Source organism: Solea solea, chromosome 6 (assembly GCF_958295425.1).
Source record: "Solea solea chromosome 6, fSolSol10.1, whole genome shotgun sequence".
NCBI classification, from domain to species: Eukaryota; Metazoa; Chordata; class Actinopteri; order Pleuronectiformes; family Soleidae; genus Solea; species Solea solea.
In genome coordinates, this window is record NC_081139.1 from 25,104,885 (window position 1) to 25,128,794 (window position 23,910).

General features: G+C 41.4%; 3 protein-coding genes across 5 annotated transcripts in view; all 3 read right to left on the reverse strand.

The window, feature by feature from the left end:
• Positions 1-33: 33 nt before the first annotated feature.
• trpc4apa (transient receptor potential cation channel, subfamily C, member 4 associated protein a) lies at positions 34-15,021 on the reverse strand. The gene is made up of 18 exons (XM_058631861.1): positions 14,864-15,021; positions 12,658-12,786; positions 12,456-12,572; positions 12,272-12,329; positions 12,108-12,163; positions 11,820-11,948; positions 10,561-10,762; positions 10,257-10,442; positions 8,492-8,634; positions 8,279-8,410; positions 7,424-7,482; positions 7,149-7,334; positions 6,912-7,002; positions 6,628-6,768; positions 6,419-6,530; positions 5,910-6,022; positions 4,582-4,788; positions 34-2,602 (listed from the first exon to the last, which is right to left on the reverse strand). Exons 1-18 carry the CDS (start codon positions 14,987-14,989, stop codon positions 2,465-2,467), a joined length of 2,325 nt encoding a protein of 774 aa, XP_058487844.1. The 5' UTR covers positions 14,990-15,021; the 3' UTR covers positions 34-2,464.
• Positions 15,022-15,253: 232 nt separating this feature from the next.
• sla2a (Src like adaptor 2a) lies at positions 15,254-21,339 on the reverse strand. Its single transcript, XM_058631188.1, has 8 exons — positions 20,136-21,339; positions 19,469-19,574; positions 18,989-19,088; positions 18,811-18,897; positions 18,485-18,588; positions 18,122-18,274; positions 17,919-18,045; positions 15,254-16,873 (listed from the first exon to the last, which is right to left on the reverse strand). The coding sequence occupies exons 1-8, from the start codon at positions 20,295-20,297 to the stop codon at positions 16,750-16,752; spliced, it is 963 nt and encodes a 320-aa protein (XP_058487171.1). The 5' UTR covers positions 20,298-21,339; the 3' UTR covers positions 15,254-16,749.
• Positions 21,340-21,838: 499 nt separating this feature from the next.
• Positions 21,839-23,910, reverse strand: part of ndrg3a (ndrg family member 3a) — a 37,853-nt gene continuing 35,781 nt past the window's right edge. For 2 of the 3 annotated variants that reach the window (XM_058631185.1, XM_058631187.1), the window contains 2 exons: positions 23,860-23,898; positions 21,839-22,997 (listed from right to left, as the gene is read on the reverse strand). In XM_058631185.1, the coding sequence (XP_058487168.1) occupies positions 22,825-22,997; positions 23,860-23,898 (212 nt within the window). In that variant the 3' untranslated portion in view covers positions 21,839-22,824. The remainder of the gene's footprint in view (positions 22,998-23,859; positions 23,899-23,910) is intronic. The other variant, XM_058631186.1, reaches the window with a different exon arrangement.

The following is a 23,910-nucleotide window of genomic DNA, read 5'->3' on the forward strand; positions in this document are numbered from 1 at the left end:
TGTGTGACAATGGAACAACAATGGAAATCCAACAAAGGTCTAAAGAAGAATTTATTATAGTACTAATTTGACAAACAGTTAAAAAAGGAAACTAAAGTTAACCAGCGTTAGAGGATGGAGGTGAGGAGGTTAGAGCTGGTTATACACGTGGTTATAGTTCAATGAAAAGCTGAAACAGGAAGGTTTCGTTTGCCTGACGTGAAACAGGATTAGTGCGAGTTTGGAAGTTAATTTTTAACAGCGGTGAAGGATTTTTATTAAACGTCAACACATAAAAACAAAAGGTTTGTTTTGTTTTTTTTAATTATTATTTGCAAAAAATAGTGTTCTTTAAATAAATCAGAGATGCTGTTAATGGTTGTGAGGTGAGATACATTTGATCAACAAGCACCACATGGTTCTGAATGAGTTTAGAGTTGGTTGCAAAGTGTGTTAAATCATTTTCTCATGCCAAACATTACAAAAACCTAAAATCAAAGTCAAATCAAGCTTTATATTTAACACTTTGCAGCATGTTTTTGACCATTTCTTACACAGGTATGGATGTATGAAATGGAAGGCCTACTTAAAACTTCACACCACCTACAGCAGGAATCTCACGCTCTCTCAGAAACTCACACCACACAGCTACAGAAGTCAGGGACTGTAGAGCTCACAGCATTCATGTTTTTATAGCAACACGCTCGAGAACTGATGAGAGGGATTTACATCCATAACACATGGTGAGCATTATTAATCTTAACACCAATGCAGATAAAGCCCATGTTAAGTCACATCAGGTCAATAAACAATTATTTTCACTTTACATCCAGTCAGGAGCCGAGAACCTGTGAAAACAAAGTGTGCTTGCATCAACTTCACTGCAAAGGACAACAGATAAGAACTAAGCCTCCAAAGAATGTGCATTACTATTCAAGAGATTCTTAAGACATGCTGATTGAAAGCTAGAAAACGAGGAGACATTTCTGGTGATTTAGCTTCAAAGCAAATACAAGGCTTCAGGAGTGGGAAAAGGACGTGTTTGCATCCAAAGGCAGCATAGCAATAGTTAGCCGAAGCATCAGGAGAAGACTATAGAAACAACCTTACACATCTACATGGACATGGATATGTCACGGCTCATGACAATGGTGCGAGTCAGACTGTACACGTGTCATCAGAAGTGATTTGATCTGTATGCTTTAAGGATAAATTATGAGGTAGCTCATTCATTTGTACTTTGTCATGGGTCGGGGCGTGTTCAATGTGAGACACTGCATGTCTGTTCCATCTACAGCTGCACATCACAAACACAGGTGCTCTCTGTGCTAATGCTCAATCAATGGTAGCACCAAGAAAACAGAGCAGTCACAAAGAAGGATTGTCATTCTCGGTGCGTGGTCACATCGCAGATTTTGAGGAAAACCAAAGAAAGCGGTCAAGTTTTGAGACCTATGATGACCATGTTGGAAAACAACCCATGTGTGGATGTGAAACCATTCAGAGTTCTATGTTAACACCAACACCTGCATAGTTTATTCTCAAAGCTTTCCCAAAGCATCTCTCACAGCATGGGTACAAATTCTGGACAAATAATGGTGTTTTAATCAACACGTGTTAAAATATAATAAACAATATGAGCAATTTCATCTGTGCAATGTTTTATTCTACAGTTTATCCAGAGCTAAAAGCCACAACAACACAAAAACAGGTCAGAAAATAACCTGGGAAAAGGGACGAGTCTCTGTGTGAAGCTTGGGAAGCAACAACACAGTGGATGGTGTTCGGTGAAAGGAGCCCAGAGCGATCAGCTGACCCACAACCTTAATGTTCCGAGACGAGCCAGAAAGCACCAATGAACGTCAGCCACCTAATAAAAATCCCACAGACAGGTTAAAAAAAATGCTGTTTACTGACAAGACCCTTACAAAAAAGTCCCGTCTCACTGGCTCCCCCTACAGGTCAGGCAGTGGAGTGGCACTGAGACAGAGGGGAAGGAACCTCTAACCACTAACTTACATATGTGGATGACTAATGTGGCCTTTAACCAACCGTGTCCATGACATTTCATATTTTATAACATATCATTTGTTGAATCATACACTTTGTTTTCTTGATAGAATTTTGTAGAGGTTATATAAAAGTCTATCTGAATTACACCTAAAGCAAACAACCAAAGCAGGTGTAACGTCCCAACGTTCCCTCTGTTAAACGGCGTCGCTGACTCTGGGATGGGCGTACAGGTTCTCTTTGACGAAGAGCAGTGAGTCAGTGAGAAGATGATAGACAGGTTATTTAGGTCCTCGTCCATCTGTGATGACAGCCTCCATGCAAACAGGTGAGTCTTTACATCCAGTAACACAGTCAAAGGCGCCTGAATGGCTCAGCTCAGTGGAGTCATCATCACCAGCTTAAGGTGTCCGTACTCCCTGTGACCTCCCCTGCCCTGCTTCACCCTTAGCACCATGAGTGCACATGCTGCTGGTCAATCCTCCAGCAGGTCTCTGTCCAGATCCATGAAAGGCTCATCAATGTAGCTGGCTATGGCGCACAGAGAAGTCCTGTCTGAGACCAGCAACACTGACACCGTCTCCTTCCAGTAGCTGAAGGGGATACAGGAGCTCTGAGGGGAAACAGTCGTTATTAAGCAGCTGACTGCACGTTTGTGTGTGCTAATGATTAACACGGGTGTCGAAGATCGCTATTCAGACAGGGTTGATTCTGCACTTTCACACACGTCACTCTTCTCCAAACTCCAGGTAACACTGTCTGGAAATGGACGTTTGCGACCAGCTATGAGAGTTAGCATGTTCAGCAGTAGCATGACTAGGTTAACAAGCTTCACATTTATCAGTGAGGAAAGGTGGGTGTGTGTGTGTGTGTGTGTGTGTGTGTGTGTGTGTGTGTGTGTGTGTGTGTGTGTCCACACTCTCTTCCACCACACTACTGCTGCTGCTACAGTTTAATACCATGACATGCCGACATATAACACGACAGAAACGCCCACTCGACTGCAGGAGCATTAGTTTGGTTTTAGTTTATGGAACCTCCCATTCAATTTGTAAAAATATTAATATTTGTAAACCACTTGTCTTATGTTATCATCATATAAGTTAAACTATTTTAAAAAAACATAGCCATGTGGATTGATAGCTGGTCTGTGTAGTGAAGATGCTCAGCCCTGATGATGCATTGCATAAACACGTTGTGCATTACAGGCTATAAGCCTTTTTTTCTTCAGTGTGTCACCATTTTGATGTTGATGTAATTTGGCGCATCAAAATTCATCCAAGTTATTTAATTGCACTTCCATTGATGTGAAAGAGCGTTCAGCCTTGTCGTGTAAGACAGTTCGTCTGCTGTGTAAAACCGATTTACCTTCGCAGGATTCCTGGATGTCAACTGAATCAGTCGTGAATTACATTGGGTTAAAGAAAGTAATAGAGTGACATGGTGGTGTAGTGGTTAGTCGTGGTTAGCACTGTTGCCTCACAGCAGAGTTTGCATGTTCTCTCTGTGTGTGCGTGGGTTTCCTCCCACCATCAAAACATGTATGAATGTTAGGTCAGGTTGGTACGCAGCAGCTCTGATCAACCCTCCCTATAGTACTCATTTGATAAACAAAACAGTTAAAAAAGGAAACTAAAGTTTACCAGCATTAGAGGATGGAGGTGAGGAAGTTAGAGCTGGTTACACACGTGGTTATAGTTCAATGGAAAACATTTTTGTGTCCCTTATGTGAAACAGGATTAGTGCGAGTTTGGAAGTTCATTTTTAACAGCGGTGAAGGATTTTAATTAAACGTCAACACATAAAAACAAAATGGTTTTTGACTGAGTGATCAATGTAACATTGAAACAAAATGTACAGTAGAGCTGAAACAATTCATCGATTAATAATCGATTACTAAATTAATTGCCAACTAGTTGGATAATCGATTAATCGGTTCAAAGCATTTTTCATGATTAAAACAAGATTTCTGATTGTTTAAGCTTCTTAAATGTGAGTATTTTCTTAATTTCTTTGCTCTGGATAACAAAGAAATCATTCAAAGTGAATTATTTTGGTTTGTGGAAAAAACAAGACATTTGAGAACATCATCATTTCCAGGTTTGACTAACACCGATCAAATTTTTTAAAGGTTTTCTGATATTTTATGGACCAAACGATTAATCGAGAAAATAATTGACAAATGAATCGATTATGATTATGTCGATGATGTACAGCAGTGTCATTTGTGACTCTCACTCCTTCATTGTCGACCACTGTATCCTCTGTATGAGAACATGCTAACTCCACACAGAAAGATCCAACCAGGATTCAAACCAGTGACCTTCCTGCTCTGAGACAACAGTGCTAGCCCCCACTCCACCGTGTGACTTTAATCTGTGGCTACAAACTAGAATATAATAATGATAACTACTTGAAACATAAAATATTGTTAATTAAGAATATTGGAGCAGTCATGAAGTACATTTTGTAGAACAGGTTAAATCACTATGCAACAAAGTGAATGGTCAACTGTCACTGTGTTTTTAGAGCATGCACACATGGGACATAGTGTAGTTTCACCATAACAACAGGAAAGACTGAGATACTCACATTCTCCAGACAGGTGCTATCTTTGTCCTTGTTGAGGTAGTGGCGCTGCCAGAAGCGCAGCAGGTTGTGGAAGTTGTTGAGCAGACAGCCTGGGTACTTCTCAGCGTACTCCTTCTCCCGCAGAGCGTTGAGGTAGAAGGGCAGTTTAGCCTTTCTTCTGGCCAGCATCAAGATGACCAAGCTGGTGTTTAAACAGCTCACATTCTCCTGCACAGAAAAGAGGATGATGTGAAACCGACATCTGTGCTGACTGTGCCCTTGTGCAAAGAGCCAGTCTGAGGGACACACAACACGTTCAGGAGAATCTGCTTCAGTTTTTTAGTATCAGCTTTTTATCCATACAGAACTGGCATATTGGGAGCACTGAAAATCTATTTTTAGAAAACAGGTTCCAGAATTGGACGTCACCCTTGTGTTTGACACTACTTTAAAACGATGTCGAACTCTCTCCCACACTTGCATTTGCGGTCACTATCTTCGTCGTCATTTTCTTCTTCCTCTTGTATTCTGGAGGTTATTCCCTGTATTTTATCTTTTATTCTCTGTCCTTAGACACCCTGGCTTGTTGTTGTATGAGCTTTATTTAATAATATAAAAAAAAATGCATGCTCAATGATTCCTTCTCCGTATTTGGTGCATTTCTGAGGCAGCATTAGTCATTTTGGTGTGGATGAAGTCATTTCTTGAAACTACGCCATGTTTTGGGAAACTGTTTTAAGAAAGAAAAAGAAAACGATTGTATAGAGAACTTTCTGTAGCCATGTGGATGGATAAGCCCTGAGACGGTCAATCCAAAAGCAGAGTTGTTAAATCACTTCTGCCTCCATTTGTAAGTCCATATGTGTTTATTTGTGACTTTGGTGTTTGAAATGCTTCATTTCTGTAAGATTTTAATCAGTGACAAAGCTACCAAACAAAGCAGCTGCAAGCTACAAATGCTGATTATGACTTTGGATGCGGTTTGGAGAGTAAATGTTGAACCATCTGCAGTTTCAATTGGAAAAGGTTGTCTCACTGCAAGATACAGTGGAAAACACACTCTTTATACATCATAGACTTAAGTAGAGCTAAAACCTGTTTTCCCTTTCATTCCTGCTGGCAGCCATGTTTTCAGAAAGAATGAGGGTCTGTGTCTCAAGCTACGTCCTGACACAGGTGACCAGCGGCCAGGGGCCAGTGGCCAGTGGTCAGGGGCATGCATGGTGTTGTTGGTGCTGATAATGCAGCAGTCTCTCATACAACCACACTTAAACAACTTAAAATAACCCTTGAAGTCTGCAAGCTCAAGAACGTATTTTTTTGTTTGAAAGACTGAAACCAGAACTGACCTGTGTGAGAGTCTGTACGTTGATGATGTTGATCAGTCGAAAGAGGAAGGAGAGCCTGTTCTCAACTCTGGCCATGTAGGACAGCAGGCAGCACTCGGAGAGAACCTCCACCACTGAGGGAGCACACACACACACATAACACTGAAATCACTGGAAAAAAACAACATTACAGCTCGAGGACTTCCGCCAACATCCGATCTTAAAACTATAACAAGGAGGTCTACAACTCTGCACGAAGCTACAAAACAAGTGAACTTTAAACAAGTTCCCTTATTTTTCAGTTTCTTAAATGTGAATATTTCCCGGTTTCTTTGCTCCATTTAACAAAATAAATCACTAAAACTTAAGACATTTGAGAACATCATCATTCTAAGGATTGGGAAACACTGGTCGACACTTTATGAACAGAACAATTCATTGAGAAAAGAATTAACGCATTGATCAATTATGAAAATAGAAGTGAATTGCGGTCCCTAAACTCGTCTATATGTGTAAACTTCAAAGTCCACCTTTGACATCTTCAGTCTGGCTCTCAAAGCGGTCCAATGAAAGGACGATGCAGCGCACCAACATGTTAGAGTCCACCAAGGAGCTGTTGATCTGCGTCAGGAAGGTCTGAAACTACAGAGAGAAAATCATATCACTTTAGACACATGCTAAATCCATGTTGAAAAATGGGTTTATATAAGTCCAGCATATACATTACGTTTTAACATACCTTCTCTGGAGTGTTAACATATTTGTTGAATCTTTTAAAGGCATCAATGTTGAACTTCATGAGCTCGCCCAGCAGGTCAAAGTAGCTCTGCAGAACATCTCTGGATGTGCATCCACTGTCTATGATGCAGAACAGGATGTGCTGTAAAGTGAAGGAAGTTAGCAATGGTTTAATTAAGAGACTAAATATCTAACTAATATTTAAAAAACAAACCCTGCTCAAACAGATCTGAGTGATAGATGGGGTGAGAAATAAGAAAAATCATGTATATCATAGAGTTTTACCTCAAGTAATCCTCTCTTCAACAGGAACATTTGGTCTGCATAAGAGGTGGCTCCTCTGAGAAAACTTTCCACTGCCCTCGCCTGCCAGAATCTACAGAAAGGGCAGAAAAATCTTGAGAAATTGTTTTGTTTTTTTCCTTCTAAATAGCAGAGGCTGGTGTTTCAACGTGGTAAAGTATTTTCACATAGGCTGACAGTTTAAACATCAACATCATTTGCTGCATATTGATCATGGACCTGAAAGATGAGTCTGGAGGCTCTCTCTTCATGACAGTGAGGAGACGTGTGAGAAGGCCTTTCTTCCCATCACACACTAAGCTCCTGTCTGTGTTGACCAGAGCTTCCACCTCTGGGATGTTAGCCTTCATGGATATGGCACTCAGTTCATTCAGTTCCTGACTATTCAGCAGAAGATACTTGTTCCTGAAACAAAGACAGCATTTTTTGTTTTTATCATGTCAACTCAAAACCAAAAGTCAAATCCAAGATTAACTCAATTAAGAGTCACTTACTCATGATGATCACTGAAACTCTGGAGCAGCCGCAAAAACTGGATTTTAAAAGATATTTCCTGTAAAATGAGAATAAATTGTGTTTACTCTAAAATATTTAACTAACCATAGCATATAAAATAGGACTGAAAATGTAACCCATGTGACGGACATTAAAACAACAGAGCTGGTTGTGCCCTGAGACTTGCATGACAACCATCACAGCCACTAACTCTTCCTCTTTCTCATACACACAGGGCTACACTGTGTGCATTAAAGCACAGATACACAAGCACATCCTTGATATAAGAGTCTATTGACATTTTTAAGATCAACATTATCTCTTTGTGTGTGTGTGTGTAAGAATTAGTCTCTAAAACAATACTTTAAATAAAAAAAAAAACATTTATCATGTATTGCTCCACTGTGGAGTTTACAGGACTAATTTCTGCTGTGGAGGTTCCGTCTTTCCTTCAACTCCATTAGTAAACTGTTCTATTGCTGCTTCAGATAAGAGACAATAGACAGCAGAGTGCCTAACATATTAGCACCAAGGCTATGTGGAACAAAGCAAGAATCATATCCTACACATTGTGCATCGGTCTCATCATCATCATCAACTTGACGACACGTCTAAACTGTGTACAAGTTGCACAGTTTAGCTAATTTTTTGTGCTTATGTCTCATCTCATCCGTCTTTCTCAATCATAGTCAGCTGCTGCTGCTTGCTGCCCCTGCGGCCTGACAACCAGTCCAACACACTGGGAGTCCACATACATAGATAGTACCACAAAACACAGCGGTGGTATTATTTTTTTGGTATAAAGAATCACATGTTTGAAATTAGGAAGGTAAGAAAGGTTTTTAAATTCATACTGGACTACAATCGCAGTTCTCATTCTGGCCGTGCACCACATGATTGGAAGCAGTGTATTTCCTCCAGATCAGCTTGTCAAACAGGTTATTGAGTCCAGGGATGAGTCGGAACTCAGCCAGCATCTTGTGGACCTGTGCAGAAACACGAAGCAGTGGTCAGACAACTTTAACTTACTACACTTCATCACACAGAGGAGATGTGTTGTCAACTACCTGGTTCCTCTGTCGGCCCATGAGGAGGACACACAGCACATAGAGCACCTCCACTTTATACATGATCTCATGAACAATCTTCATGGACTGAGGCAGCTGATGTCTCAATGGGCTTGTAGCCAGTGAACTCTCATCTGAAGACTCTGAAAGTGAAGGGTAATATTGATGTTATGATATGATGTATAATATACAGCGGTATATAAAAATAGCCATGGTATCAGTTTCAATATCATCAATGAAAACAAAAATACACTGCAGAATATGCATATATTGAGGGCCTGATTTAATGTTTTATTAAAAATACACCTTTTTAATGCCTAGATAAATAGTGTTGTCACATGTAGTCTTGATGGCCACTCAAACCTGCTTTACACTACAATGTTGCCATTCATCCCCATTCACTCACACATTCATACAGCACATCTATGAGCAGCACATTTTTCTATCACACATCGTTCATACCCATGGCAGCATTTGGATGGATGTGAATTCCAACAGGAATTCCCAGGGCTTTGCAACCAAAGCCAAGGGGATTAAAACTGGACTCAGACGATGTAACATCCCTTTTCTTTTTATTTATTGTGTGTGTGAGAACGCATATATCTGGGATTGCTATTATGCTAATCACTAGCCTAAGCATTGCCATGAACCAGGACCAACCTCACTCCAGACCAGATTTGCTCCCTGCTTGACCTCTGCCTGACCCCCATGTACTTCCAATACTACAAAGGTTTCTTCAGGCAAAATCCTGGGTGTGCTATTGGGTTACCTCTATCTTCCATAGTGGCCAACCTCTACATGGAAGAGGTGGAAAGCAAAGCTTTGGCCTCGTACACTGGAACTGCACCTAGCCACTGGTTCAGATATGTGGACGACACTTGGGTCAAGATCAGAACACAGGAGCTGGAACACTTTACAGACCACATCAACAACACCCACACCCACACAGACCAATACCTTGCTGTTCGACTCTCAACACCAACCTGAGCACAGACTCACCATCATCAGAACCTTGCACAACCAGGCAACTAACATACACACAACAACATGAGGAGAGCACCCAAAACCCAGTCCAGTCGCCTACAGCCAACTACTGAAGAAGACTATGACCAGGATGACAGAACCTTCACCAACAAACCCCCAGGAGCAACATGGGGTTAAGTGTCTTGCCCAAAGACACATCGGTATGTAGGCTAGTGTAGCCGGGAATCAAACCCATAACCACCAAGTTAATGACAACTCGCTCTACCACCGAGCCACCGTCACCCCTACAACACCTAATACTAGGGGTGTCACGATTCTCCAAAGCCTCGATTTGACTGAAATACAGGTGGCTGTGTGACGATGTAACGCATAGTATCAGGTCAGCTCGCTCGGAATCTCACAAGAGCAGGTACTAAAAAAGTACCAGGTACCATCTCTTATGGAAAAGCAAACAAAACATGCTGAGTCGAGCCATGCCTGGAACTGTGTCGTGGAAAAGCACCATACGGCCTTATTGTCAAATTGCAATCTGTTGTTAAGGCCAGACCTGGAAAGCAACACCTTTATGGTACGCCTAACCCTCGTAGCATGGTTCCAGTACGCTAATTAAATGCTTAAATCCAGGGTTTTCCACCACTGAATAAGGTCACATGTCTGTTGCTACAAACACGCTATTTATCGCGATGTGGTTTCGATCAGATGGTGACACCCCTACGGAATACAGTATCACAATTTGGAAATTGCCCAACTCTAGTTCATGAAATTATGACTGGTGCCTCACCTGTACTGCTTTGTTCCGCCTCCTCAGTGGCCATCTGCATAAGTGCGTCCAGTACAAGAGCATTGTCCAACCATGTGTACCAGTCCTCAAGCTCCTGCAGGAAGTTAGCTCCTGTGGCCTCGGACACCTTCCTAGTGGCCAGCTTACACAGCCGCTCGATAAAACCCGGGATGTTCAGCAGAGTTACTGCAATTCAAATATGAAAAAAAAAAAATTCACATTATAAAAAATATAACTGCTGTTGTGCGAGTTGTGACAGTAAAAAAAGACTTGCAAAGAAAACGAAATAATAAAGACAACTCACCCTGATTGACCTCTGCCCGTGAGGGGCTAGCATTACGTTTCTGCTGGGCATTTTTGGCCAGCAGGGTGTGCTTGTCGTCATTTCCTACATCAGGTTCTGAGATAGTGACGGACAGGATACGGCAGAAGTTGGCCAGCTGTTGTTGATCAAAGCTTTGGACCAGACCTGACAGGTTGGGGATACCTTCTAACTGGATCATCTCCTTAAATGCAAGACATGACCAGTTAAACATGTTATAGTAGACTGGAATCATTATGGACTTATGTCAACAATGAGCACCACAGAAAAGGGTCATCAGGGACTGAGAAGCAGAAAATATCATGAGAAGCACCCACTTCAATCTTGGTGTTACAAAAATCTCACCACAATACATTTTTTCTACATTATTCAATATCGAGTACAGTTGGGTCCATATATATTTGGGCAAAGACACAATGTCATTTTGCCTCTGTACACCACCACAATGAATTGGAAATGAAACAATGAAGATGTGAGTGATGAGTGGTTCCTTTCCACAATTTGCTCTTCCCATCATTCTGGTAAGTTCACCTTTGTTTCATCTGTCCAGAGCATCTTTTTTGTTGAAAAGAGGTTTTTCTTCAACTTCAAAAGAATTCTGCAATCATCTCTCTGATAGGTTTATTTTGTTTTCTCAGTCGAATGATGGCCTTCTTCACTTGCATTGACATATATTATATTCAATGAAAAGCCACCATATGCAAAGTTACACTTGCAGTCAGCTGCAGACCTTCATCTGCTTGTTCTGATGGGGAATAGTGAGGTAACGGGCCACACATGGCCATGAAACTGCTATTTAGTCAATTGTCCAATTATCTCTGAGCCCCTGAAAATAGACAATATTGTATACAAATGCTTATAATTCCTCAATTGTCAATGGAATGCCTTTGTTCAATCCATCCATCTTCTACCACTTTATCCTCCACATGAAGGTCACAGGGGGGTGCTGTGCCAATCTCAGCTGACATAGGGCAATAGGCGGGGTCACACCCTGGACAGTTCGCCAGTCCATCACAGGGACACACACAGAGACAAATAACCATTCACTCTCACACCTACAGTCAATTTAGAGTGTCCAATTTACACAATCCCCATATTGCATGTTTCTGGACTGCGGGAGGAAACCAGAGAAACCGGAGAAAACCCACACACACAAGGACATTTGTTCGCTCTCAAGAGTCAGCGGGGCTACACATTCTGTTTTATTTTAAACCTGGGAACTACATTAAAATATAACTCACCTTTTTGACTCCGAGAATATCTTCAATAAGGGTAGCAGTCTGCAGGAAGGTCTTCTTATTTGTCATCAGGGTGAAGAGAAACAAAACAAAGTCATCCCTCGCTGCCAGGCTCTTTGTAACACCTTCCGTCTATGAATTGGAAAAAAACCAAACATTTTTATTGTTATCTATAAAGGCTGTTTGTTTTAAGATCATGTAACTGCACACACTAAGTTCAAGTGAAACACTATGAACTAAATGCATGTGCTAAGTTGAAGCAAGATATAAAAGACACGACATTTGACTTACACATATACAACAGTTGTAGAGAACGCTAAGGCAGTCCTTGACCAAGTCATCATTCACTGTTGAAACAGAATACAAAACTGTAGTTTAAACTCAAGTCAATGATCATGTGAACACATTTTAAAATCTTGATGAGAGCAGACGGTGAGAATGTGACTCCTACTTACTTTTGGGTTTTTTCTTCTGCATAGTTAGTGTGGGTCTCATCAAGATTTCCACAAGCAGCTTCAAGAAAAACAGTTAAATGAGCATTCAATCCTGTTTTACTTTTATAGTGTCCATTAGTTCACATGACAGATAATCCTTAAATTTCATTGAAATTTGAAAAGTTTCAAGAAATGTGACACTTACATCGACTCCACCAAAAAGGTCAAAGGTGTGTGTGTTGGGAAAGGTGGATTCCTGAGCGGTCTTCCTGTCCTCTGTGACAAAGGACATGGCCTCCATGGAGAGCTGAGATGATAATACCTGACAAATTGTTCACAGGTCATTGACATTACCCAGGCACATTCACAATTGCCTATTGGTGGGTGAATTTGTGCTTCATGTCTACCTTAAGAAAGCTGTGGGCGTGGGAGAGGTCACTGTTGGGATGGCTGCTCTCATAGAGCTTCTGCAGCAGAGTAGGGATGCCATTCCACTTGGCCCGTTTATCTCTCTCCAGGAGCAAACCTCCTGGCAACTGCAAATCACAAGATCAGAGGCAAACTTGAACAGTGTCAGAAAGAAGTGGCTGCAGTTTTGAGATATTTAAAGAAAACACAGGTAAAAGTGTTTGATCAAATGTGAATATTTATCACATTCCACATAGGGCTGGATAAAATGGATAAAAACACATTTTATATTGATATACATCATATTATTCAAATTAATAGTTCTGTCAAGCTTAAAAGTAAGGCTGGGCTATATGGCTTATAAATAATATCTCAATATAGTCTTAGTCTATGTCTAGATATATGAGATACATCAGAATATAAAGCCGAACACAGGTTGTTTCTATGAAAAGTTTTCTTTTGTAATGTTTGTGCTCAAAGAAGGACAATAAAATATCTACATTTACATTATACAATACAGTTATTACCTTTTTAATTCAGATAATAATAATGCTTTATTTCTTGAGCTCTTTAAGGGAGGATATTAACATTGGTTAGAAACAATGAAATTGCCTATAAATATGGTTACATTTTACTTTAACACAAATGATTAGGCTTAAAATTAAAGTATTATTAAGTGGCTTTTGTAAACGCAATTATGTTGATTACAAATTGGACAGTGTGAATTGAGTGCGAGAGTGGATGGTTGACCATGTGATGGACTGGCTGTCCCGTGTGTACCCCGCCTTTCGCCCAGTCTGCCGAGATTGGCACAGCTACCCCAGCCACCCTCATGTGTAGGATAACGCGGTAGAAGATCAAATTATATTTCCAATAGGTCACTTCAAACCACTTTAATTCTGATTATTTGTGTTATAGCTGAATTTATTCGAAAGGCAATGTCTTTCTCTCTAACATGCAAATATCCCTCAATTAACATTAAAAAGCCAAAGTAATATACCAGGTATTATCTGAAAAGAAAGGTAATAACTGTATTTTAAACATGTATGACAGATCATAAACAGTATGTTATTTTACAGTGTATTTATAGTATTTACAGTGTACTGTCACTGTTCTTTGAGAAACACAACACCTTTCAACCTGTGTGCAGCTTTACAACATATCTCATATATCAGAATAAAGCCTAAACATATGGAAATATTGTGTTATATCAGGGGTAAGCACAGCTATTACATAAACACTCCTTAAATTGCTAAAGCATATTGCAGTAAGCATTCGTAAATAATGACTGCCAGACTTCATAGCTCTCATTGATGATGTGATGTTGTCAGTGAGTGGCACTGATACATAAAACATCTAAGCAACACAGACCACAGCCTAACAGACCAAAGACGACCTTTACACAATGAACCTACAACAATATATAAAGAGTTTCACGTTGAAAATCACTAACGTAAATGACTCGACACTGGCACTTCTTGTGTAATCGTGTAGAAAGTGTAACATAAGCATAGCATAGGCTGCTGACGTTAACTAACATCACGCTGAAAGTGACCCAATAGTATCTTCAAAGCAACAAAAAGCATGTAAAATTATAAAACACAACGCGTTAACACTAACGTGTCCACACAGCTGTTGTGGCTTATCCTTTTATGGACGATAGTTACGGTTGTGTCGTTCGTTACGTAATCACCGACGCTGTTCAGCTGCCTTAGCTAGCTAGCTGATGCTACCATGTTTGCTAACATTAGCACACATTACTGCCACCCAGTAACACTGGCTGATTAAGTGCTTCTGTAACTGCACGGTTGACTCTCATGTAACACCAACTACCACACACTGCACGTAACATCTCATTTAAAAGTCTGACTGTGTGACTTAGTTACCCTGGCCTGCACTACCAAGCTACCGCAGAGCTGACAACAAAAGACTACAGTCTTACGGCTGTTGTAGTGCTGTGCTGTCCTTATTTGTCTTGTCAGCGAACGACACGGTAACACAGAGGCCAGTGGCGTATATTTGAACAAAAACGTCCCATGTTGTTGTGGCTAACTGTTAATCGAAGGCTGACACGGACGACTACATTCCTAGTCCCATCCCAGGATAACGCCTTCGTTTTCAGCCAGAGTCCAAGCGCAAGTCCCTGGTGTCAGTGGATCAACGTTCGGCTGTGATTACTGAGATAACACGCATCGCTCCTCTTACCTGTGTGCCTCGACTGAAACCCTGGCCACTAATTTTACTGGCCGTGAACTTAGTGACAATATTGCTGTGACAACTTCTTCGTTTTGCTCCAGTACAAGGGGACTCGGACCCCACAAGCGTCGCCATTATTTCTTCTTCCTGAACTGAGTTGCTCGAGCAGGAAGTGAAAAGGCTTTGATGAAGTGTTGGAGGCAATTATGCGACACCTGCTGGCAGAGGCTGATACTGCAACCACCAAATCCATCCACTGTTAAAGGTCCACGGTTTGGATGATTATTAGCAGAAATGTAATAAAATAAAATATACTCCTCCACCCATAAGCATGTTTAAACAAGTGTACATTTTCTTTAGGATAAAAATAAGTTGGTATGTGTAGCCTTAGTTTAACTTATTTTAGTTTTTGCACAATTTACATACAGTATATGCGAACATAAAACGATACAATTACAGGGCAGGGAGACAAAAAAAAAACCACAAGCCTCCACCTATAAAACAAATGTCCTTGTGTCTTCTCCTTGTCTAGGGGTTGCCCCAGCGAATAAACTGTGTATTTGATTTGGTGGAGAATTGTTTTTACACAGATGCCCTTCATGACATAACCTGGGACTGGCACTAGAACAATAATACAAATAATACAAAATGGTGGCAAAGTAATAAAGTTTAAGAAAATAAATTATACAAATATAGAGCTGAAAGTAATAACAAAAAAAAGCTCAAAAAGTGCTATTTGTTTTGCAATATCCTGTATAAAAGAATGACATGCTTATATTATAATAAACGAGAAAAAAAGAAAGCATTTTAAACAGTATGCTTCACAATGAGTAATACAGACATGCACAGGAATAGCAAGCAGTTAAAAAACACTGCACACAAATGCTTTAAAAAAAAAAAAAACCATCTCACCTAACATGTAACAGAGGAACAACAAGTGAGGATGGAGCTCAAGGTTTTCCAGAGGCTGCCATCTTGAGCTGCAATGTTTCTACAGCTGCTTTTCACAAATAAAGAATGACATCCTCCCTGGTCTGTGAAGGCCACTGTGAGTTACTGCCTGCAGTCTCACAGTTAGATGTTACTACATCTACATTTTCACACTTGACCTTTCATGTCACATCTTTGTCATTATCATACACATACACATACATACACTAGCGGGAAACTGATTCATCAGCTGATTATTACTTGCATGCATTTTTATTCTCAGAAACTTGATAGATGCAGCAGTTTAGTTGACTTTTAGTTTAATTTATTTGTTTATTTTTTCTAATTAAAATATATAGGAAGCAGACCAGGAGGGACAGGGTTAGAGAAATGAGCACATATGAGGGACAGTTTGGAGATAAAGTAGAGTCAACGTTGAAGAATGTTGAGGATGGAGCTGCAGAAGAGAAGACAGAAGAGGACACAAGGGAGAGGACAAGATGGAAGAAGATTATCCACTGTGGTGACCCCTAAAGGGAGAGGCCCAAAGGAGAAGAAGAAGAAGAAGTGCTCTGTAATGCAGCCACAAAGACAAACCACAACTGTTGGTCATTGAAAGTTTAAATTGAGTAATTTAAGTGTTTACATTTTATCAGAACTATTGGATCCCAAAGACACACCCAATAGTACAAAGATGTCACCGTGCACATTCAAGCGGCACTTGTTAATAATCACATGTGACCACAGTTTCAGCTCACTCTGACTCCGTGTGCCTCATTAGACACAAAACACCCACAGCTGCAGGCTTGTGTTGTAGTGTCTCAATCGTCCTCCCACCACAGTATGGTGTGTGATGACGAGTACATGTGACCTCCGGGACTGACGTCCCCAAACTGCAGATGAGACTGCTCAGTCTGTGTGTGTGTGTGACACTTGACTTTCTCAGCCTGATCCACGGTTTTTCCTCACGTGTCCCAGCTGTGACCGCTGCTCTCCGTCATCTGCAGGTAAGAGCTGATGGCCTCCCTCAGCCCCTCGCTCACCAGGGAGTTGTCTGACTCTGTCCTCTTCCTCCTGAAGATCATTGACCTGGAGGACACAGGTGAGGGTTTGAGTGTGATGACTGTGGTGGTGATAAGACAGCAGAGCTTCATTTTCATTTTCTTTTTCACAAACATTGATGACATTTCTGTTTTTTACATTTCATTAAATAATGACCATCTATTAGATATGAAAGTCTCCTGCTCTACATATACATTGTTACAGACAGACAGATATTTTCTGACATGAGTTATGACAAATTTTCTGGAGTTCATGTCAGGAAACAATAGTGGACGATGAACACAGCTGCAGAGACTGTCTGCCTCAGACAGAGTGACAGTAGCATTTGAAATCCAGAAATTCCACTCGGGAGCTGAAATTCTCAGAGAATTTCCAGAAAAGTTCTGAGCAACTTTTGTGTTCTCATACAGCTCCTCTACATGATTTCAGCATTCGGCCCACAAGAAAATCTTTCAAGTTACCTTGCCCGTAAAAGAATTAGACAAATTAAATGTGGACTTTGAAAACACAGAGGGGGGTTATAAGGGGGCTCAGCCCCTCATTTGCATTTTGCTCCCTCTCTTTTAGCTTTATACGTCGAGTAAAAATGAAGTCTAGCCAATTATTGGCTAAGATATATGTGACTAAAGGCCTGTATGGAATACAGCAGAGGAAATTGAATGAATTGTAGCCCTTGTGAAGCTATTCCATGGGTAAATAATGTATTTTATTGTATTAGAAAATCCATTGTATTCACTAATATCTTAACATGACACATCTTTATCTGAGTTCTGTGTTTATTTAAAATATAGCTAGCTTTGTTCTGAATTTCATGTTATTTGACCTTGTCCGGCCTTTAACGTGGTCACAGATTTTTAATTTTGGCCGTCTCTGTCATTGACTGATTTAGCCGAATCGACAGCTTTGTGATACAGAATAAATACACATCTATTTATCATTGCAGCTCACTTGCAGTGCTCCAATCCAAGTAACACAGTGACATCTTGTGGTCGTAATTATTCAAAGCAAAGTGTGTGTGTGTGAGAGAGAGAGAGAGAGAGAGAGAGAGAGAGAGAGAGAGAGTCGTCCTGACCTGCTGATGTCCTTCCAGTTGACGGTCGGCCTCCTGATAGCCACAGGTACAGGTCTGGCCTCTCTGTTACTCAAACCCTGGATGAAACAAGGCTCTCTCAGTCGACAGGGTAACCCATCTGCAGACTCTGTGAAAGGAGAACGGAAACATTCTCACTCTTGTATCGTGGAAGGATTGGTGTGAGGAAGCAGCTCAGTACCAACCTGTATAGTGTTCCACCAGGTGATGCAGGGAGGGGAAGGTGAGAACTGGAGAGATGTAGAACCAGCCATTTTGGAGCTGAGAGATGCGGAAGTGCTTCACGTTATCTAAATATGAGGCGCTGGTTCTCCTCAAGATGGACAGTGTGTAACAATCTTAGACAGAAATAACACTGGGATTTAGTTATGAGCTCCTGTAAGACATTCAAGTAAATGAACATCATTTCAATGAAGACAACCCTTTAGAAACCACAAACACACCCACTCATGTTTTAGTGACTGAGAACTAAAGAAAGAAAGAAAGAAAGAAAGAAAGAAAGAAAGAAAGAAAGAAAGAAAGAAAGAAAGAAAGACAGAAGTTCTAACCTTGGTTTGTCTCTGACTCTCGGATCATGAAGGCTCCGCTCTGGTTGTTGGGCTGCAGGAGCAGCTCCACTGCTTTGTACCTGCTGATGCCTGTGAACTTCCACCTGAGAAGAAACAAGACACACGAGCCGTTAACAGACAAAAAAAGACAAAGCGTTATCACGGTGATACTGTTTCCTGTTTGTTAGATTGGAAAATCCTCTATGAGGACATCCCCCCACTGGAGGAGTGCTGAAACTACAGGAAGCAGAGGCTGATGGAGAGAACATCATCAAGTTCACCTACACGGAGACTCCTCCCCCACACACACACACAGTGACTCTCACCTGTGTGTCACCATGGCAGTGTAGTTGGTGGGAATGTAACTGTCGCGGCCTGTAGTCGTCGACCTCACCATCACAAAATCACCGTCACTGTTGGAGAACAAAACACGTTCATGACTAATCGTGTCCGTACGAGTAAAGACGAGGGTGAAGGTGAAGCACAAGGAGCTACATCACATACTCTGACAAGACGGTGAGACGTTCCCCCATGCACATGGTCACTTCTGTGTGACCAAAGGAAGGGTAGTCACAGAGGGACACAACAGCAGTTTCCTGGAGCTCTGTGGAAGGAGACGAGGAGACGATTGAGTGCATTGTTCTAATTTTTATTTGCTGATGTCTTAGGAATCGATCGTTAGCAGCAAATGTGAAAGGGAGAGTCTACAAGACAGTGTAGTGAGACCTGCAGGGATGTATGGCTTAGAGACAGACAGGGACCAGGATGGACAGGATTCGAGATGAGCACGTTTGAGAGACAGCACAGTTTGAATGCAGAGGAGGGATAGAGATTATACTGGACAGAAGAAAAGAGGAAGACTACAGAGAAGGTTCATGGATGTTGTGAACGAGGACATGAGGACAGATGGTTCTACAGAAGAGAGGACAAAAGGGATCGAGCAAGATGGACGCAGATGATCCGCTGTGGGAGAAGAAATCTTACCTGGTGCAGGTTCAGGTGGATTATCAAGGCTCGACAGGTTGGTGTAACACTTGATGGGGCAGGTGCCCATGTTCTGTGGCGTCTTGATTTGAAATGGCTCCTCTGGCTGAAAACAGGAAAACCAAATCTAACTATAAAGCTTTTTGAAACACGTTCACGTCAGTGAAACAGCTCACAAGCGCTGCACACTGAGGTGATACAGGAAAGAGCTTCACCACAACAGAAGGCAGCGCTGATATCCTCTGTTCACTTTCCTCTGCTTATGTTAAGTCTGACACTAATGACAGCGGAAACAAGTACATGTCATTTAAAACAAAAATCAGCCGTACAGTACAATATACAAGTGGTATTTTTGAACATTAATGGATGTGTGAACATCATCATGTTTGAAGATTTCGAGGATTAGCACACAAAAGGTATAGAATCAATTATTTGTAATGTGGCCCACTACGGGAAGACAAGATGTCATGACACATGACATGATACAGTAAAGCCACACCTGCACTAAGTGAAGAAGAATATTAAATGTGCACAAAAGATTAACCTGTAATTCATAATGATGTGTGATAATGACGTAAACCATGACTTTCAGGGCAAAATGTGTGTCTCCATCACAATATGTTACATTAGGCTCAATAAGAATGTACATTATTAATAACACACTCACCTCCTTCACTCTCTGAATGAAAACTTCACTCAGTCTTCTCACGGCAGCTCGTAATTCCTGCACAGACGAGGCGTCTTTGAGAAGGCTCTTCCTTGTGTGTGCGTTCTTTATGGTCTGTATGTCACTGAGAGGCAGCTTCCTGTGACGATTTCTATGACACATACATCATGTTTATGTTACAGTGAGCCGTAGATCTGCGTAAACACCTCCACTGACGTGAGCGTGCGCCTTATTACAGGCGGTGGTTTGAACTATTGATGTCACTTCATACTGGGTTTGTGTTGAAGGGATGACACTTGAGTTTTAGAGCTGAATGTTGCTGATGGGAAAGTGTGAGCACATTTCCAGGCCAGCTCAGTGCTCTCATTCCATCCATCAGATAAGAGGCGGAGCTGTGCAGAAGATGAGCAGTGAGGCTGATTTATCACCCAGCATCACGCTGCCCCTCCACTCTGCAGAGACAGCGTAAACACAGTGTTTGTAATGCTTACGAGGCTTTGATGAGGCCACAGAATGACTTAATGAGATGTACTGTGTTTATGTAAGAGAGAAAAAGCAGGATGGAAACACTAAACTCCTCTTTATCTCAGCAGGTCACATTTGTGCTGAATCACTGAAGCAGAAATGAAGAAAGAAGGAAATAAACAATTTATCAGGAACTCAATCATTTCATGTCTTTGTTGGTTTGTGTCGCACATTCAGGCTTTTATAGTCAAATGTTCTGCTTCAAATTTGATGATATACATAGCACATTAACACACACTAATTAAATTAAATTAAATTAAATTAAATTAAATTAAATTAAATTAAATTAAATTAAATTAAATTAAATTAAATTAAATTAAATTAAATTAAATCAATTTGAAACACAGCATTAAGCTAGTTAATGCACTAATGTGATACATAAATCATAAAAATTACTTCCATCCATCCATTTTCTACCAGTGTATCCTCCACAGGAGTGTCACAGGGGACAGATCCTGGACAGTTCAGCAGTCCATCACAGGGACACATAGAGAGACAAACAACCATTCACTCTCACACCTATGGTCAATTTAGAGGGACCAATTTACCTAATCCCCATAATGCATGTGTTTGGACTGTGGCAGGAAACCAGAATCTGGGTCTTCTTGCTGCAAAGGAAAGAGTGCTAACCACTACGCCAACCATGTGGCCCTAAAAATAACTTGGTTATCTAAAAGTTCTGATCTAGTGTATGCTCACATGTTTATGTTTATCTTATTTTAAATCTATACCACAGTAAAAGTACGAGAGTGGCTCAGTTGTAGAGCAGTGGTTCTCTATTATTTCCTGTCATGCCCAAAGTGAAGTGTACAGCAGCTTTGAGACGTCATCAAGACTAGAAAACAGTTCTATAAATACAAACCATGTCAATATTAAACGTGGCTGCACTGCAAAGCTGTTGAAGAGCCTCATAGTGCACACTCAGGAAGTTCAATGATTTGTACATTTCCTTCTGTTCCGTCTATCTTTTCAGTTTTACATCAATCTCTGATTCTCATTTGAACAACAGCTGTTGCCAGGACGCTAAATATAGACCATGTTATGTGTGGATGGAAACAAACGCACCGCAGTCACCTCACTGTTTTTCCACTGAGCGAAGACGACTGAGTACAACTCTCTTTCATCCTAAAGGCTGCACTGCTGCGGACGTGCGCCAATAAACGAGCACAGCAGACGTGTTTTTCGTGTTATAGCTTTTATTCAGTCGTAATAGAAATGAGTGGAATCGGCAGACAGTGAGACGCACCACTGAGCCTCCTCTCAGTGAAGGAACTCAAAAGTGTTCAAAGTTGTTAAAACACTACACAATCATCGACTCAACTCAACACAAATCAGCGAGAAAAAAGCTGCTACATACACACACATCATGTTCCTCGTGCTTTTAGTTACTTTGGTCATCGATGCACAGGTTACTTCAACATCACGTGCTCAAGCATCATTTGAAATATAGGCTGTGATCCTGTAGAGGGTTTTTACTGATAATTCCTCTCTAGGGGTTTGACTTGATATGACACAATCCTCACATTTATCCGGGCTTGGGTCCAACACTACGAGAACACTGGATGTGCCTCCGCCCTCTGCCTGGGGTCAATTTAGTTCAATTAACAATGAGCAGTGGGGGATTGGGTGCCTTGCTCAGGGGCAGCTCAGCCCTTGACCTGGCAGGGACTTGACTGGCAACCCCTCTAGTTACAAAGATGAATTATTATCAGTACATTTTGAGATTTCACTACAGGAGAAATCAGTACCAACAGTTGTACTATATTATTATTGTTATTATTATTGGGGCAAAATAATTCTACAGCATGTGAAGACACAAATGAAGACAATGTGAAAAAAATAATAAATACAGCAGGGTGATGTTGGACCGTTGGTTTATATATACAACACATCTGAATAAAGTTGTGGGTTTACGTAATAATGTGAATTAAACTGTGTATTCAATAGATTTATTATTTTAACGATACGCATCTGTTAGTATATTTATTACATCTGCTTTTCTAATCACATAGTTCATTACAGATGCTCCTCCCACTGAACTGTAGAGGGGAGAGAGAGAGAGAGAGAGAGAGAAAGAGAGTGAGAGAGGGAGAGGGAGGGAAGGAGGGGGGGAGGGTTGGGGCACATAAGTTACTATGGGAAGTACATAGAGCTGGGTGGGGGTTTAGCAGGAGACCTCCATGGTCTGGGGTCTGGACTGGTTGTCCAGGCCCCCAGTGGCACTGCCCTCCAGCAGGCTGTTGAGGTTGTTGCGACTGCGACTGCCCTCGGTGGAGGTGAGGCTGGAGGAGGAGGTGGTGCGTGAGCGAGCCAGACGAGTCATTCCTGCCGACGGCACTGGAACACAGACACATGCACCAGTATGTCACTCGCACACGGTCACACAGACACACAACAACAACTTAACCACTTTACCATGCAAAGGCCAGTCAAATAAAATAAAATGCCTTTTGTACAGCAGCCATTTTGGATTTTAGCAGGAAGAGCACAGGTGTTACTGATTACATTAAAGTGGAACTAAATCCCCAAAGCACTTTTTTCCGGTGTAAGCCAAGGTTAGGGTTATCCAGTTGATCGTGTGATCCAGTATTGAATGAAAAAACCAGTGCATCTTATTGCTGCAGACTCCCACATCATGCCCCCCTCACAGATCCACTCTCTCCCTCAGGTCTCAGCCCACTTCTTTGGCATTTTTCAGGCATTGGCTGCAGTAGAGGGGCTTTAGTAAGGGCTTTAATGATGGCTCTGTTCACTTTGTGCAAGTCAGGACAATGTGACAGTGAACGAGCATGCACCGGGGAAGCTGAATGGAACTTGGTCATGGTGAGTTTGATCATTTACACCTGTGATTCTCCCACTGTGGCCTGTTCATAGCTGCTGTGCAGAGGGTCCGTTCGAGAAAACGTGTAACAAAGGAATCTTTGCTTGTGTCCACTGCAGAAACAAACAAACATGAAGGCAGTGAAACACAATGTTTGCAATCCAACTCAACTAAATGGAAGCAACAGCAGCAGGACATGCAGGGAAATAGGACACTGAGGACAGATTCCATGCTAATTCCTGCAGGGAGATGAATGTGTGTCATAATATGCAGAAAAACCACACTGCCTATATTTAACACGCTCTATGCATACACACATTCATCCACTCTGGACAGTCACATGGCCTTCAGTCTGACGACTGCTTAACAACCCGATACCTGATTCGTTGCTCAGGTGACTGAGAAGAACGTAGGGAACTGGATGCAGTC